This window comes from Carettochelys insculpta, chromosome 3 (assembly GCF_033958435.1).
Source record: "Carettochelys insculpta isolate YL-2023 chromosome 3, ASM3395843v1, whole genome shotgun sequence".
In the NCBI taxonomy this organism is placed as follows: Eukaryota; Metazoa; Chordata; order Testudines; family Carettochelyidae; genus Carettochelys; species Carettochelys insculpta.
Genome location: NC_134139.1, coordinates 117656239 through 117673007, shown reverse-complemented (window position 1 = coordinate 117673007; position 16769 = coordinate 117656239). Strand labels below are relative to the sequence as shown.

Below are 16769 nucleotides of genomic sequence, written 5' to 3'. Positions count from 1 at the left end.
AGACTAGATTTGAAGTCTAATTAGCTTTTCAACACATAAGAACCTTTATTTTCTTCTACACACTGCTCAGCCTGAACAATTAAAGTTTCATTTCCTGGTTTTCACATACCAGCAGAACACTATAATTAGGCTCCTAATGCTACAGGGAAGCATCAACACTTTAAGTGATATTGTCTCTTCCCCTTAGGGCTCATAAAAATGTTCTGCTCCCAATCTGAATGTAGTTTCTCAGACCAAAACACACTGGAGACACTCTTTAAGCTCTACAATTCCAAAACAAAAGAAATGCTCCTGAAATAATGTAAATACATATTTAAATCTGAGTTTACCAGCTTTTAAAGAAATTAAAACAATAGGAATACAGAACAGACCTGCTTTAAAAAACGCTGTGACTTCAATGTCATCCTTTGCATCAGATAACATACTACAATATTGCATTTACTATAGCTCTGAATAAACCTTTTATTTCCCAAAAACACAAAAAACCCAAGGATATTTTTGGCAGCAAAAAATGTATTTTTAATTCTAAAATTAAGAGGAGATTATTTTTAGTAGCTACAGAAGTAGTGATGTCATAATCTTGCATTCCAGTCTCCCTGAATTACTAGAAGTTGTAATGATTTGCTGACTTACCAAAAAAAATCTTTTCTGCAGAGTCTGTTCCCTAAGGGCTATTTCCCTAGCACCCACATTGAAGACAGATGGCTAGAACAGAGGGTCTGTAACTGGAAACCTGGCCTGGCAATCCTATCAAAATTGATTCAGATACTCTAATTTGTCCCTGAAAGATGCAGTCAGCTTTAAATTTAGTCAGTTATAAGGAAGTAAATTTCACATATGACCTATCCCCTCAGTCCTTCTGCCCACTTGTATTTCACAGCCACATTTTTCCTGTTTTCCTCTCCACTGTCATGCAGCTTTTCAAATAGCTAACAAGCTGGGTGACACAGGAAAACAGTGAAACTGACTGTATATAAAGCATCACCAAATGTATGAAGTATTCAAAGTGAAAAATTTAGAGATGTGATTGCTATAACTGAAAATAAGAGGTGTAACAGCAGGTGAAAAATACAGAGATAAGGTTATAGTGATAATATTCCTTAAATCAAGTTTTTATAGTTGTTTTTTCATCCCCTTTCTCCCCCAACCCCCATCAAATGGGGAAACCATCAACAAAAGAAAAAAGTGCTATATCCGGTCCTAGGTCTTGACTCATAGGCTACATCTACACGAGCCCCAAACTTTGAAATGGCCACACAAATGGCCATTTCGAAGTTTACTAATGAAGCGCTGAAATGCATATTCAGCGCTTCATTAGCATGCGGGCGGCCGCCGCACTTCGAAATTGACGCGCCTCGCCGCCGCGCATCTCGTCCCGACGGGGTTCCTTTTCGAAAGGACCCCGCCTACTTCGAAGTCCCCTTATTCCCATCAGCTCATGGGAATTTAGCTCATGGGAATTTATCAGCATGCTAATGAAGCACTGAATATGCATTTCAGCGTTTCATTAGTAAACTTCGAAATGGCCATTTGCGTGGCCATTTCAAAGTTTGGGGCTCGTGTAGACACGGCCATATTCTGCAATGCCTGTATATGTGTATAAGGAAACAGAAATCCAATTCATGGATCACAGAGAATTATATGAGGTAGAAGGAGTCAGGTAATATTGTTCACTGAACCCTCAACAAGCCAAGTTGTTCACAATGGTGTCCTGACAGAATCCTTCAGCATGCTGTCGGGAGTGCAACAAGGGTGCCCACTGTCGCCATTTCCTGTTCTTGATCACAGTGGACTGGATTATGAACAAGACAACAGATGGCCATCAACGAAGCATTCAGCAGACACTTTTCTAACAGCTAGAGGACTTTGATTTTGCTGAAGTCACCCTCCTTCCACACCAACATGAAAGGAAAGGTCACAGCTCTAGACAAAACTGCCTCATTGACTGAACTGAGAATTAACAAAGGAAAGACCAAGACAATGAGGATCAACCAGTCCAACACCACCACCATCACACTGGGAGAGAATGACCTAGAAGATATGGAGCAATTTACTTACTCAAGGAGTATTATGGGCATAGATGGAGGAACAGATAAGATATCAATACCAGGACAGGGAAAGCCACAGCTGCATTCAAGACTCTCCGTCCCATATGGAGTTCACAAATAATATCTGTGAAGACAAAACTGTGGATCTTCAACACAAAATGCGGAGATTGTGATCTTGTATGGATGTGAAACCTGGTTTACTAAAAAATCTTCAAATCACAAGCTACAGACATTCATAAACAAATGCCTGAGGTACATCCTTCACATCAAACAGCAAGAATTTGTCACAAATGAGGAGCTTTGGAACAGAAGAGGACAAGAACCATTGGACATTGAAATCAAGAGAAGAAAGTGGGGTTAGCTAGGCCTCTCTCTCAGAAAACCATCATCCAGTACAGTCCATCAACTTCTCACATGGAACCTGCTAAGAAAACACAAAAGAGGAAGACCTCGGACAACATGGAGAAGGTCTACTGAGACTGAAGGACAATATCTGGGGTACACCTGGAGCCAGCTAGAAGTTTGGTCCTAGGACAGAGTGAAGTGGAGGAGACTTGTAAATGACCTATGCTCCACATGAAGCAGAAGGGTTAAGTAGTAGTAGTTGGACCAACTTCTGTTGATGAAAGACAAACGTGTGTGTTTAGGTGTTATGAGCCTGTAATCCTTATAAGTTCTATCCACATATTTTACTCAAGCAAGACTGACACTGATTTTCTGCAGAGCTTGTCTAGGGTCCTAGTCACACCCTTCCTCAATGTTGCATAACTAAGCATTATTTCAGTATTAGAGCAACCACGAATCAGTGAAGAAGTTCTGAAAAAGCAAATTTAAAGAAAAAAAAATCACATAAAATCCCACTATGGCAGAACTATTATCCACGTTATTGAATTATTTTCTAAAATATATTTATTTAACAATCTGTTTTACGTAAATCCTTCCATATTTTATAAAACATTTGGAAAAATAAGGAGGTGTATTCATTTAGATGGAATATACATGCTCAAAAATTTAAAGGTGTTTATGCTCAAACAGTGCTAAACAAGGTTTGGTATACAGAGACCTTAGCTTGCTTAGTACCAAGGCAAACATCATGTAACATCACTTTAACCTTTATAATAAATACAGGAAACAGCAAAAACAGTTGAAGCGTTTGAAACAGTGGTGGGCAACCTGTGGCTTGCAGGCAGCATGCAGCCCATCAGCATTCCATATGTGGCTCATGAGACATTTTGTTCACCACTGACCACATGCTGGGTTGCCAGATAGCGCTGGTTTGCAGACACATGGATTTTTTCCCACCAGTATTACTAAAATGACACACACATAAAGCAAAGGCATGTAAAATGAGGTGTGTTCTGATAGCAAACAGTGCTGATTACAAGAAAAGGGAGCACAGGGCTCCTACAATCAAAGCACTGAGATGAATGAGTGCCAGCCATGCAGCTCACTCATTATCCTAGACTGCAAATCAGTGATGGGCAACGTCAAATATTCTTCTATAAGACTTTTAATTAACCTTTTTGTATGTCTTAATCTGCAGAAAGTTTTTTAAAAAGGAACTCAAATGCCCCCTTATCTAACAGCTTTTTAGATGATAGTAAAAATGATCATTTGAGGAGGGAGCGAAGAAATTAGTAGATCACCTGAAGGTGGTGGGGCTACAGTTGGATTTTAGTTTTTTAGAAGACAAGACAATAACCCGCACAAAAGGGGAGAGAAAAGAACAATAAAGATAGAAAAAACACCTTTGTCTCTGATGCTGACTTTCACTTGACACTGCTTCTCATGACAAACTCAGGCACAGTACAGTCTTATTAGCCACTCTGTGACCTGGAAAACTTGTACCTGCACTGAGCTATTTAAGGTATTGCTTTTCGTTGCCTTTTCCTGATTATAAGCTTACAGTAGAGTTGCAAAAATATATTCTTGCCTGGATAAGAGGGACTAGAATGAGACAGAAGAGAAAAATAAGGGATGGGAGAGAGAAGAAATAACACGGGGAAGAGAAGGCTGGGGAACGGAGCCAAAAAAAACTCACATCACAGAAGCCATTTGGGATTTTTCAGAGCTGGCAAAGGTGGAAGTGTCATTTGGGTCCCTCTTCAAACAGGATCTCTCTTAATCTTCTTTGTACAGCAGTCGTCACCTCCAAGTCTCTTAATACAGGACCAGATTACCCCTTCTCACAGCTAAACCCAAAGGAACAGCATAATAAGAAAAGGATTCCTTTTCAGAACTCCTCTTCCATCAGCATGTTGGGAAATGGAATGAGTAGGAAAGGACTGTCCCTTTTGCAATTAGGCATTACAGCATCAAACCCTGAAGATCTTAGGCCCTCAGCACGCAGAGATCAGGGCCTCTGCACTGCCCCACGGACTCCCATGCTGCTACTACCCTTCTCTTGGGCTGCAGCAGTCCTGGGATTCCAACCACAGAAAGGCCCTGCAGAAGAAAGTAAGATAGTCCCAACCTGCATAATCTTATCCTAAAAGCCATGCTGGAGAAAATGGGAATGACCATCCCCCTGGACTACCATTGCTCAGTGCAGACTTAACACAGTCTTGTACCATTCACTGACCCAGAGCATTTCCAAGATCCCGGGACAGTTCTCCATGCAGGGGTATGGGAATACTACTATTGCAACTGCTAAATCCCTTACACACCTTCTATGACAAGAGCAAGTTTGAGGAATCTTGGGGTTATAAGCATGGTCCAAACTTAGTTTTATCCCTCTCCAGATATTTTTGGAAAAGCTTAATGGATGTTGCCAGTTCACGTGATGTCCCATATTAAAATACAATTTGTATTCCCTGAACAGAAGGCAAAAAAGCACCTAAGAGGCATTTCTCCATCTTTCTTCCAGTCCTGTGACTTAACTCTCTTTAGTCTCACTCAACAGGCAACCTTGAGATACAGGGAAGTTAAGGCCCACAAGTTAACCAGATCTAACCGAAACAATTTCTCAACCCCTCATAAAAATTCGCAATTTCATGTTCTTTTGCAAAATTGGAGGAAAAATGTATTGTAATAAATATAAGATACACAGTCTTTCAAATATCTTAGTATATCTGTTTTTCTCTCATCAAAACTGATTAACTTCAGAATATAAAAGTCTTCACTCACCTTCCACACTATCAGAACAGGAGGTACCAATGCCTGTATCCCCGCTGTCAGAAGCTATACTGTGTCTTCTGATATGGTTGCTTTGGCTGCTTGATGGAACAGTTGTGGCTTGCCACAGGGAATCAGCACCTGGTAACCATCCCGTGGAAGAGTAATCTGGGCCTACAGAGAAGGAAGTCAGAAGGCTGTCATTCCAAATACAGACCAGTGAAGTCACTTTGTTTTGTATAAAATCAGGATCAGGGCCCTGGGTAGAGTCTGGTAAGGTTGGCCTAGGTGACTCTAGTTTCTGTGGCAATCTAAAGTAGCACAATAGAAATTCTCAAGCATTTCAAGCACACAAACATACAATCTTCCCGATTTAAATTTGTACATGAACAGCCAAAAAAACTGCACTGATTGTAGCAAGATATTTAAAATTATTGGCTCTCTTATATTCACTCACCAACATACCACAGAACTGTGCAATACTAGGAAAGCTATAGGAGGAAGAGACAGAAGCTGGTGGTAAAAGATTTTGATACTGAAATGCAAGGAAGAATGTTTCAATTTGTAGGATAAGAATGCTGCTGGAATGAAATCAACAGTGGAACACTTCACATGACATCTAAGTGTCAACACTAGGTTTCAAAGTTTACAATGATGTGGAGATAAATGATGCAGCCCACCTCTCTCAACACTAGAGTTACCATATCTGACCTTTCAAAAAGAGGACGCCCCTAAAAGGGAGTGCATTTGTAACAGTATCTACCAAGTCACATTGTATTAATGTGTTTGTGTGCCTTTAAAAAAGAAAAATCTTAGATCCTGTGATTGTGGGGGGGGGGGGCACAGAAATCAACCGAAGGGATATCTTTGAGACTATAACCAGTTTGAAATGATAGGGTTGAGTAGATTTACTATGTAGAAAAGAAGACACCCTTGAGAGGGAGTGTATTTGTATCAGTTATCTACCAACTCACCAGCACCGCTCCCTCGCTCCCAATTTCACCTCATTTAAACTATTTGCTTACAAAACCAGACATAAAAATACAAGTGCCATAGCCCACTATTACTGAAAAATTGCTTACTGTCTCATTTTGGCCACATGATTATAAAAGAAAGCAACTGAAATATAAATATTGTACTTACATTTTAGTGATCAGGACATAGAGCAGTATAAACAAGTCATTTGACTTCCTTAGTGCTTTTAACGTAGTCTACTGTAAAACTAGGCAAATGTCTAAATATCTATGAGTTGATGTATCCCCTGAAGGACCTCTGCGTTTCCTCAGGGATTCATGTACTCTCAATTGATAACTAGTGATTTAAGCAATGAATCCATTTGTCACATTTTCTGAATGCAATAGTTAATAGTAACATACTTGCAAGCACTCTTAAATTTTCTGTCTCTTTCCTGCACCCCCAAATTAATTCAAACTACAGCTGCCAACCCTCTAGGATTGCCCTGAAGACTCCAGGAATTAAAACCAAATAGAAAATGTAAGTAGACTGACAATAAAGTTTAATGGTGTAGCTTATTTCATGAACTGTACATTAACAATACACACATAACACATGCATGTGTGCATTCACATTTTCTATTATATTGCCTTGCTTTCATATGCAGTCTTGTATTTACACTTAGTCTAATGGATTAATTAGCAAACATCTATCTAATGGCTTGGATTTTCTTAATCTGTATTTTCATATTCTTGCATGACTCAAAATTGGGGCAAAAACGATCAACAGAAACTAAATAATTTTCCTTATTTTTGTAAAACCCAGGCTTATATTTTTTGGTAAAAATCTGTAAACACTGAAAGCAAAGGGCCTTAGCCATGAAAAAATCAAATAATTACTATTTTATCTTACTATCCCATTTGTGATTTTTCAGATGAAAACCGTTAAGCAGAGTAAGTATTGTGAACAATAGCTTTCAATATTTAATTTACTCCATGGCAATAAACTGTTTAAAAAAGGAAGCAGAACACACTAAGATACCTGTTTATCAAACTGAGTCCCTAAGGGAAAAAAATGTCTCAAGAACATAAGAACGGCCATACTGGGTCAGACCAAAGGTCCATCTAGCCCAGAATCCCGTCTGCCGACAGTAGCCAATGTCTGGTGCCCCAGAGGAGGTGAACCGAAGACAATGATCAAGTGGTTTCTCTCCTGCCATCCATCTCCTGCCTTCGACAAAAGGCTAGGCACCATACCTTACCCGTTGCTAATAGCCATCTATGGACCTAACCTCCAAATATTTATCGAGCTCTTTTTTAAACTCTGTTAGAGTCCTGGCCTTCACAGCGTCCTCTGGTAAGGAGCTCCACAGGTTGACTGTGCGCTGTGTGAAGAAAAACTTTCTTCTATTAGTTTTGAACCTGCTACCCATTAATTTCATTTGGTGTCCTCTAGTTCTTATATTATGGGAACAAGTAAATAACTTTTCTGTATTCACTTTCTCCACACCATTCATGATTTTATATACCTCTATCATATCGCCCCTCAGTCTCCTGTTTTCTAGACTGAAAAGTCCCAGTCTCTCTAGCCTCTCCTCATATGGGACCTGGTCCAAACCCTTAATCATTGTAGTTGCCCTTTTCTGAACCCTTTCTAACGCCAATATATCTTTTTTGAGGTAAGGAGACCACATCTGCACGCAGTACTCAAGATGTGGGTGTACCATAGTTTTATATAGGGGAAGTAAGATATTCTTTGTCTTATTTTCTATCCCTTTTTAAATTATTCCTAACATCCTATTTGCTTTACTGACAGCCGCTGCACACTGTGTGGATGTTTTCAGAGAACTATCCACTATAATCCAAGATCCCTTTCCTGATCTGTTGTAGCTAAATTTGCCCCCATCATACTATATGTACAATTAGGGCTATTTTTCCCAATGTGCATTACCTTACACTTACCCACATTAAATTTCATTTGCCATTTTGCTGCCCAATCACTCAGTTTGCTGAGATCTTTTTGAAGTTCTTCACAGTCTGCTTTGGTTTTGACTAACCTGAACCGTTTGGTGTAATCTGCAAACTTTGCCACCTCACTGCTTACCCCTTTCTCTAGAACTGAAAATTTTATTGAAACAAATGCAAATTTAAAAGTATAAAGATACAAGAGCCCCTATTCTAAACTAAGGCTATGTCTATACTTGTAATTGAATGAAAAAAACTTTACTCATTCATAGGTGTTTAAACCCAGAACTGCCTATGCCCCAACCCTGAACAACAGAAGTTTTGCCATGGCAAGAGCAAGTGTAAACTCTCTGTTGTCAGGAACACTTACCTGCCAATAAACCAAACTCTGCTCCTGGGGATGAGGGTGGGGAGTAAGTATTTTTGTCAGCAAAAATGCTTACAAATAGAGTTTACACTGCCTGATCTTTAATGACTGGGCTACATCAACACAGCCTTAGAGCTAAAAACTGTGTAGTATAGGCACAGCCTAAGGTAGTTAAAGCAAAAAAATCCCTGAAACCTGAACACCTTACAAGCTTAATTAACTCAGTTTGTTATTCAAAATTCATTAGCTTTAAAGTATTTAGAAGAAAATTGCATGATAATGATCACATATAGAGTCTCATATTCCCCACCTTCTCTTCAACACTACTTTGTGAATTTGTGATATAAGTGAAAGTGAGGGACCAATTTAGCTAAGCCAAGATTAACATGGGCAGATGACAAGCAAGCTTCCTCACACTGCTCTGCCGGAGCACTTGTGTTACCCTGCTGTTCTTATCTTAAACCAGCCAATCAACACAGATTGCCAGCCCAGCCTAACTGGGGGAGGAGAGTGAGATACACCAGTAAAATATCACATCAGTTAGAAATGAATGCAATATTTTACAGTTCGGCCACTTTTCTCTCTTGTGAAGATGATTTGATTTACAAATAAGTGTTCTAAAAATCTGTTCCAAAAAGGTTAGACATATGATAAGATTAAATACCAATTCCTTCCAATGGGCACACAAAAGAAAGACCCCAGGGATTCTGAATAATGTCTAGCTAGAAAAGGCTTAGTTTATCAAGAGCTGTTAATGCCCTGTAAGGATGGACAGTCAAAATGAATGAAAGACAACATGCTGGCTTATCGCTGAGTGTTAATATAAAAATAATTTTAAATATAAAATCTGTTGACAGGAAAGTATACACAGAGCCTGAAGTGGACTACTACTTATTGAACAGTAACAGAGAGGTACCCGTGTTAGTCTGTACTCCAACAAAAACAAAAAACAGCAGAAACGTAGCACTTTAAAGACTAACAAAATGATTTATTTGGTGATGAGCTTTTGTGGGACAGACCCATTTCATGAGACCAATCTCATTGACAATACAAACTGACATGTATAAGTACAGAGGACCAAAAAAAATTGCAATAAAAACTGACAAATCAAGTACATTAGACTGAAGTAGGTGGCAGAGGGATGGGGGATGTTAAGTGCCCCGCCTGAGATAATTACGAGCATCAAAGGAAGGGAAGCCGTCCTTGTAATGTGTGAGGTAATTGATGCCTCTGTTCATACCATGTGTCGAATTTGAATATGAATTCCCATCACAACTTTCTTGCTATCATCTGTTTTTAAATTTTTTGTTCCAGGACACAAATTCTCAGGTCTTTAATAGAACGGCCCACTCGACTGAAGTGTTCACTGACTGGCTTACACGTACTGAGCGTCCTGATGTCTGCTCTGTGTCCATTTATTCTTTGGTGAAGGTTTTGCCCAGTCTGTTCAATGCACATAGTGGCAGGGCATTGTTGGCACATAATGGCATATATAATGTTGCTCGAAGTGCGTGAGAAGACTAACATGACTACCTCTCTGTTACTACGTATTGAGACAGATCATCTCTACATGCATTGCCTTTCTGTATAAAATTGAACTTTTCAACAGAAAAAGTCACATAGAAAGTGTTCAGATATCAGGCAGTGGACTACATAGCTAGCTTTGGAGCTGCATCACCACTTTATTTTAGCAGCAGGTATAGATTTTAATATAATTGTACATATGTTCATGCATGTATATAATGGAATAACCTTCACAAGAAGGATTTTAGTATCCAAGTGTAGTGAGTTTGATAAAACGGTGCATTTACAATAACAATAAAGTGGTTAATGAACCTAAATGCTAGACTATAAGCAACAGCTAACACCTTCCACCTTTGTTGTAAAATTGGTATCATATGTATTTTAAATACAGAATACCGAGTTTTCTGTCCTTGATACTGATTTTGACATAGCAAATTTCAAAACTGTGACCAGAAATGAGTCAGCATGGACAGCCAACACTAATTTCAACATTCTTTGTCAGCTTAAGAGGAGTCTTGCTATGTTGAAATTACTGTTCTATTTAGTCTGCAGTGCGGTAGCTACTCTACTTTGGTGAGGAAAGGGTTAAAAGCATGCCACAGGGTGGGGGGGAAAGCTGCCCAAACTTAGCCAATCAGAGACAGGCTAGCCTGGATTAAAGGCTGAAGAGCAGAGGGGAGCTCACTCTTGACTTGACCAGGAAGGGTGAAAGATGGGCTCCCTGCAGAGAGGGAGCACCTTGGACAGAGCAGTGCTGGGCAGGCTCAGGAGAGCAAGAAAGCAGTACCCACCTGATACTTGCCAGGCTCTAGTCCCTAATACAAAAGACAGAGATGGTGCAAGGGTCACAGGGAAGTGACCCAGGGAATGGGAGCAGTCAAGGGGAGAGGAGAAGGGCAGAAAGATGGCTGCTCCCACAGGATACCTGGCTCCCTCCTTACACCACACCTGTGCACATCAGAGCTTGGCCTTTACAGCCCCTCTTAGGCAAGGGGCTATATTTCATGCCTGCAGTTGGCCACAGTGGAAGATGTATGAGCTGAGGACTACTGATAACCCAAAAAGGGGGAGGGATCAGAGTACTAGGCACTGAGGGAAGACAGAGTCCTAAAGAGGATGCCACAATACAGGGAGCGATATAGTCCAGAGCCATAGGGTGGAGACAGTGGAGTGGAATGAAAGCGCATGAGACACTGGCCAGAAGGTGGTAGATTCCATAAAGAGATCATTCCTGGTGTGATCTGTAGCAGGTACTGTGGCAGTGAGTCAAACCCCATTACAGTCTTTCTTCAAAAGTTCATTTGCTTTATAAGTTGGACTGTTAATATGGTAACTGTGAAGGAGCAGTGAATTGCTAGAAAGAAAGGAATATTACTTACCTCATGGTAAGTGGAGTTCAAAATGTGTGCTCCTTATGGGTATTCACCGTAGGTACATGTGTACTCTGTGAGGCTGGGACCAGAAATGCTTCAAGAGCAGCATCCACTGATCTCAGAACAACAAGAAGTCTTGTGGCACCTTATAGACTTAACAGATGTTTTGGAACATAAGCTTTCGTGGGCAAAGACCCGCTTCATCAGGTGCATGAGTGGGGAGTGGTTTCAGAGGGGTATTTAAAGAGTGGGGTCCCAGTAAGAGGGAGGGCCAGAGCTGACAAGGTCTATTCAGCAGGGTGGAAATGGCCCATTATCAATAGTAGGTATTAAACGAGTCAAAAACAAGTCAGATCAGACGGGGGGATATGAGCCATTGTCAGAGTCTAAAGGGGAGATCTTAACACCCAGGGCAGAGAAGCTGCCTTTGTAAGCTGCGAGCCACTTCCAGTCTCTGTTTAATCCTTGGTTAATGGAGTCAAATTTGCAAATAAATTGCAGCTCAGAAATTTCTTTCTCCATTTTATTTTTGAAATTTCTTGGTTTCAGGACTGCCACCCTTAAATCTGCTACTGAGTGTCCAGGGAGACTGAAGTGTTCCCCCACAGGCTTCTGTACATTACTGTTCCTGATGTCTGATTTATGTCCATTTATTCTTTTACGGAGAGACTGTCCAGTTTGGCCAATGTAAATTGCAGTGAGGTATTGCTGGCACATGATGGCATATATTATGTTAGTAGATGTGCAGGTAAAGGAGCCCCTGATGGTATGGTTGATGTTAGGCCCTGTGATGATGTCACTGGTGTAGATATGTGAGCAGAGCTGGCAGCAAGGACTGTTGCAGGGGCTGGTTCCAGGCCTAGAGCCGCTGGTTTGTGATTTGTAGTGGCTGGTGAGGATTTGTTTAAGGTTGGCAGGCTGTCTGTAGGCGAGGACAGGCCTGCCTCCCAAGGTCTGTGAGAGTGAAAGATCATTGTTCAGGATGGGTTGCAGATCACTGATGATGCGTTGGAGAGGCCTTAGGTGGGGGCTGTATGTGATGCTCAATGGTGTTCTCGTTTTCCTTGCGAGGCCTGTCTTGTAGCAGGTGGCTTCTGGGTACCCGTCTGGCTCTGTCAATCTGTTTCCTCACTTCCTTAGGTGGGTATTGTAACCTAACTAGGTCCCTGACAGCCCGCTAGCCAAGAAGGAACTCAGGGCTGTACAGCTCCTAAAGGAGAAAAGTGAGGGAGGAGAGCCTGCTAGGATGTGTAGTTGCTGTGGAAGTACATGCACATTACTGTGATCTCCCCCTGGATCTCTGGTTAGAGAGTGACCTCCCACTTCACTGCCGGGGGGAGTTTTTTCAAATAAACACAGTACTCTGCAAAATCACTAACGAGTCCTTTCCTGAAACTGTGTGTGTGGAGGTGACAATTTAGTCCTTTTACTGCACTTTCTGTCTTTTCTCTGTAGTACCTCCTCTTCTTTATATTCTCTCTCTCTCTCTCTCTCTCACACACACACACACTATTGATCTTTACAGCATTCTAAGCAGACAAGAATCTTATAGATTTACACATGAAGAGCTAAACAGAATTTTTCTACATTAAGGCACCATTGGGGAAGAAAGAAATTGACCAAATTGTCAGATTACCTCTGTGGTTAGCCTCATTAATAAAACACTACCAAGCCACTGAGTTACTTTGGCTGCTGCAGTCTGTCTCCTTCCCAAGGTTTTTCCATTCACAAATGATCAGGAAGCATATCAAGTGTGACATACGTCTTAGGTGACCAGCAGTGTACAGCAAAGTCCTTATGTGCATGCCCTTTGGAAAGGGCATTAGGGTGACAAACTATTAAGTGGAATGAACCAGGGGTCAGTCCTGGGGCCAGTTTTGTTCAACATCTTCTTTAACGATCTGGACAATGGGATGGGTAGCAAGTTCACAGATAGCACGAGGCTGGAGAGAGAGGCAGTCATGCTAGAAGGTAAGGATAAGGTTGAGAGTGACACAGGCAAATTGGAAGACTGGACCAAAAGAGATCTGATGAGGTTTAACAAGGAAAAGTAAAGAGTCCTGCACTTAGGATGTAAGAATCCCATGCACTGCCACAGGCTGGGGACCTGTGTTCCCTATAAACTAAGCTCTTTGGCAACCGCCCACAATCGATTCAGGTGCTGCCCGGCTGCTTAGCAGAGCACCCACAGTGGGCAGCGTGTGTTTCCACTGGCAGTGCACATCCCTACATGCCATGTCTGGCAGCCCAGCCGGGACTGGAGCCAGTGTCTGCGAGGCCAGGGCCTTGTCCAGCAGCCCAGTTGGGACTAGAGCCGGTGTCTGCAGGGTCAACAGTCCAGCTGGTGGCCAGGGCTAATGTCAGCCCAGCAGAGACCAGGAACTGGGGCCAGCAACAGCCTGGCCAGGACCGGCAATAAGGCTGAGGGGCAGGGGATGCAGGCAAGGCAACCAGCTAGGGTGGAAGCAGAGTCGTGGCAGGGAGAAACGACGGGTTTGGGGGCTAGAGGCAGAGGACCTCCCCGGTCCAGCAAATTCCTTCATCCAGGACAAGTCAGTGCCAAGAGTGCTGGACCACGGGGGCGCAACTTGTACTGAATGGTCTCTCTGTCACATACCTGACTGGCTGGTTCTTATTCCCATGCTCAAGGTCTAACTGATCACCCTACGTGGGGCTGTGAAGGAATTTGTCCCACTTCAGGCTGATACTGCTCAGCTATTATAGAGACCTCAGACACTTGTGAACCTCAGTTCCCCCCTACTCTCTGTTGTACATAATAGTGTCGTGTCTTGTGGGCTAGAAGACTGAGATCTAAATGTGGTTGTTGGGTTTCATGATTGGGTGCTGGTGGCTTGCATAACAGAAGAGGTCAGACTTGATGATCTCATGATCCCCACCAGGCTTAAACTCTAAAAGATGAGCCTAGAGAAGTAGGATACATAGCAAATGGAATAAAGGGAAGGAAAAAGAAAGAGTGAAGAGTGGGAAGGGAAGACTATTGCGACAAAAGGGAGGATTCTCTTATTTATTTTAGCGTAGGGCTTACAGAGTTGTAGACAGAGGTAAGACAACTCTCTTTATAGACTCCTTTCACAATGTGAAAAACTTTATAAGGAAACTCTAGCAATTTTACCCATGTAGGCAGATAACATACTGCCTTTTGTATGAAAAAGGCCCATACCTGTATCATTTGCAACTCACTGGTAAACCAAACATTTACACACTAATGTATTCTACTGCCCAGTTTTCTGATCACGTAATAGGAGATCGTCTCATCCTGTAAGCAAGTGGACAGAGAAGAATTATAAGAGAAGGGAAGAAAGAATGATAAAGTAAAGGAGAGTGAGCAATCCAGGACAGTAAAAAGTGAAGTATATGAAGACTTATTTAACTGAATTCCCTGATTTGCAGCTTTAAATTGCAAGACACTTGAATAATACTTTGACGGATTATATTTAATATTATGACCCACAATTATAACATTTGTAAATTTATGTAATTTAATGACATGAAGAATCTACTGAAAACTTAGCTCTATGTGGTCTCTAGAAACCTTTAATGCAAGTAAGCCATGTTGTATACAGATGGCTACATGTACACAGAAGCTATTTCCAAATGTGTAACTCTCTCCTACAACACAGAACATCTAGTTAGAAATGCTCACAGATTATGAGGACTTTAAGCCAGCGAAGACAAAGATGTTCTGTGAAGAGGGAGGAAAAATACAAAATACAATGGTTTGACTTTGATCTTAAAATAGCAGCCAAAACAGAATCCTCATTGATGTGGCTCTGTAAATGCACAAGGCACTATGCACTACTAGGTCAGTGACAAGCTTTCAAGCCCTTTTTTAGCAGAGACTAGTTCAACCTCAAGGCATAAACACAGATTAACAGAACACATAAAATAGACATTTAGGCTGGATCTACACTTGCCCCCAAATTCAAAGGGGGTGTGGTAATCAGGGTGATGGGAGATTACTAATGAAGTCCTGCAGTGAATATGTAGCACTTCATTAGGCTAATTCCCCCCACACACACCCCCTCACAGCAACTTCAAAGTATCAAACTTTGAAGTGTCGGCATGTGTGTAGCTGCGGGCACTGCAAAGGGCCTGCACTACTTTGAAGTGCCTTTCCTCCTCAAATTTTTGGGAGTAAAGGCACTTCGAAATGCCCGTGGCTACACACACACCAGCACTTCAAAGCTGCTGTAAGGGTGGGCAAATTAACCGAATGAAGAGCTGCTTATTTACCGTACACTTCATTAGTAATCTCCCATCACCCTGATTAACTTGCCCCCTTCGAAGTTGGGGGCAAGTGTAAAGAAGCCCACAAAGAGCGATACAAAGCCATTACAGTCAATTTGTGAGATGTCACAGTCTACCTTACAAAGAAATCTTATGTATCCACAAGCAAAAACTTAAAATAAGGTACAATTATTAAAAAAAATTACTAATTAATTAGTTTTTTCACAGAAGTTATTAACCACTAAAAGAATTTAGTGTGGTTGTGGTGGATTTACCTTATATGGAAATTTTTAAATAGAGACTGTATGCTTTTCAAAAAACATACTTTACTTCAAACAGGAATTAATTAAGGGAAGTCCTATGGCCAATGTTATGCAGAAACACAGAACAGATGATTACAGTGATCCCTTCTGCTCTTACAATCTATGATTATACAAACACAAACTTTACTAGAGAGACTATATATCAATCACAAGTAAAATACTGGCTCCATTGAAATCCATTACATTTCTCCCATTTACCTTTTAGTAGAGTGAAGATTTTATTTTACTTCATTTGCTAATAATACTTATATGGGTTCCTTTCTGCTTTCCACACACAGCCTATTAACACAAAGCAAAATTCTGAGACAGACTACAGATGTTTCTTATTCTACATCTGGCACAAAGGCTCTGCATATTACCTCAGGCTTCCTGTGCTGGCTTGCTTTCTTCTCTTCATATTCAATACACTCTTTGCCCTACTGTTTCTCTTTTGCTCTCAATTTAATCTGATTACTGTAGGCAAGGAGCCTTCCTTTTAAATTCAGAGAGCCTATCAGTTAAAACTGCTTTACTAGGCCACTCTCTTTTCACAGCATTAATAATAAAATCTTGTATAGATTTTGTTTTACACTGTATTTGTGTACACTTCCTACACTGGGTCCTCTGGGTATGCAACCAATTGTTAAAGTCAAAGGGGAACAGACGAATCCTGTCCACAACATCAAAAGACCACTCAAAATCTGTGTTCAAATTCAGGCCTTTCCTAGGCTTTGGCTTTACTTGTAACTCAAAAACACCACCATATTCTAAACTTGTGCCCAATATCTTCTCATAGCCTTGCCATTCCTGGGTTTTCCCACCAAATTTTCCACTGTCCTAGCATACTAATTCCTTCTTTTTAAAGAGCCAGTCTC

At 41.1% G+C, this 16769-nt stretch overlaps 1 protein-coding gene across 5 annotated transcripts in view; it reads right to left on the bottom strand.

Annotated features, from left to right (window-relative positions):
• Positions 1-16769, bottom strand: part of CEP85L (centrosomal protein 85L) — a 235356-nt gene that overhangs the window by 162200 nt on the left and 56387 nt on the right. For 4 of the 5 annotated variants that reach the window (XR_012645059.1, XM_074990679.1, XM_074990676.1 and 1 more), the window contains one exon: positions 5175-5336. Coding sequence is in view for 3 of the 5 variants with exons in the window: in XM_074990679.1 (XP_074846780.1) it covers positions 5175-5336 (162 nt within the window). In the remaining 2 variants the exon portion in view is untranslated. Of the gene's footprint in view, positions 1-4089; positions 4226-5174; positions 5337-16769 lie in introns of those variants that run through there. The other variant, XM_074990678.1, reaches the window with a different exon arrangement.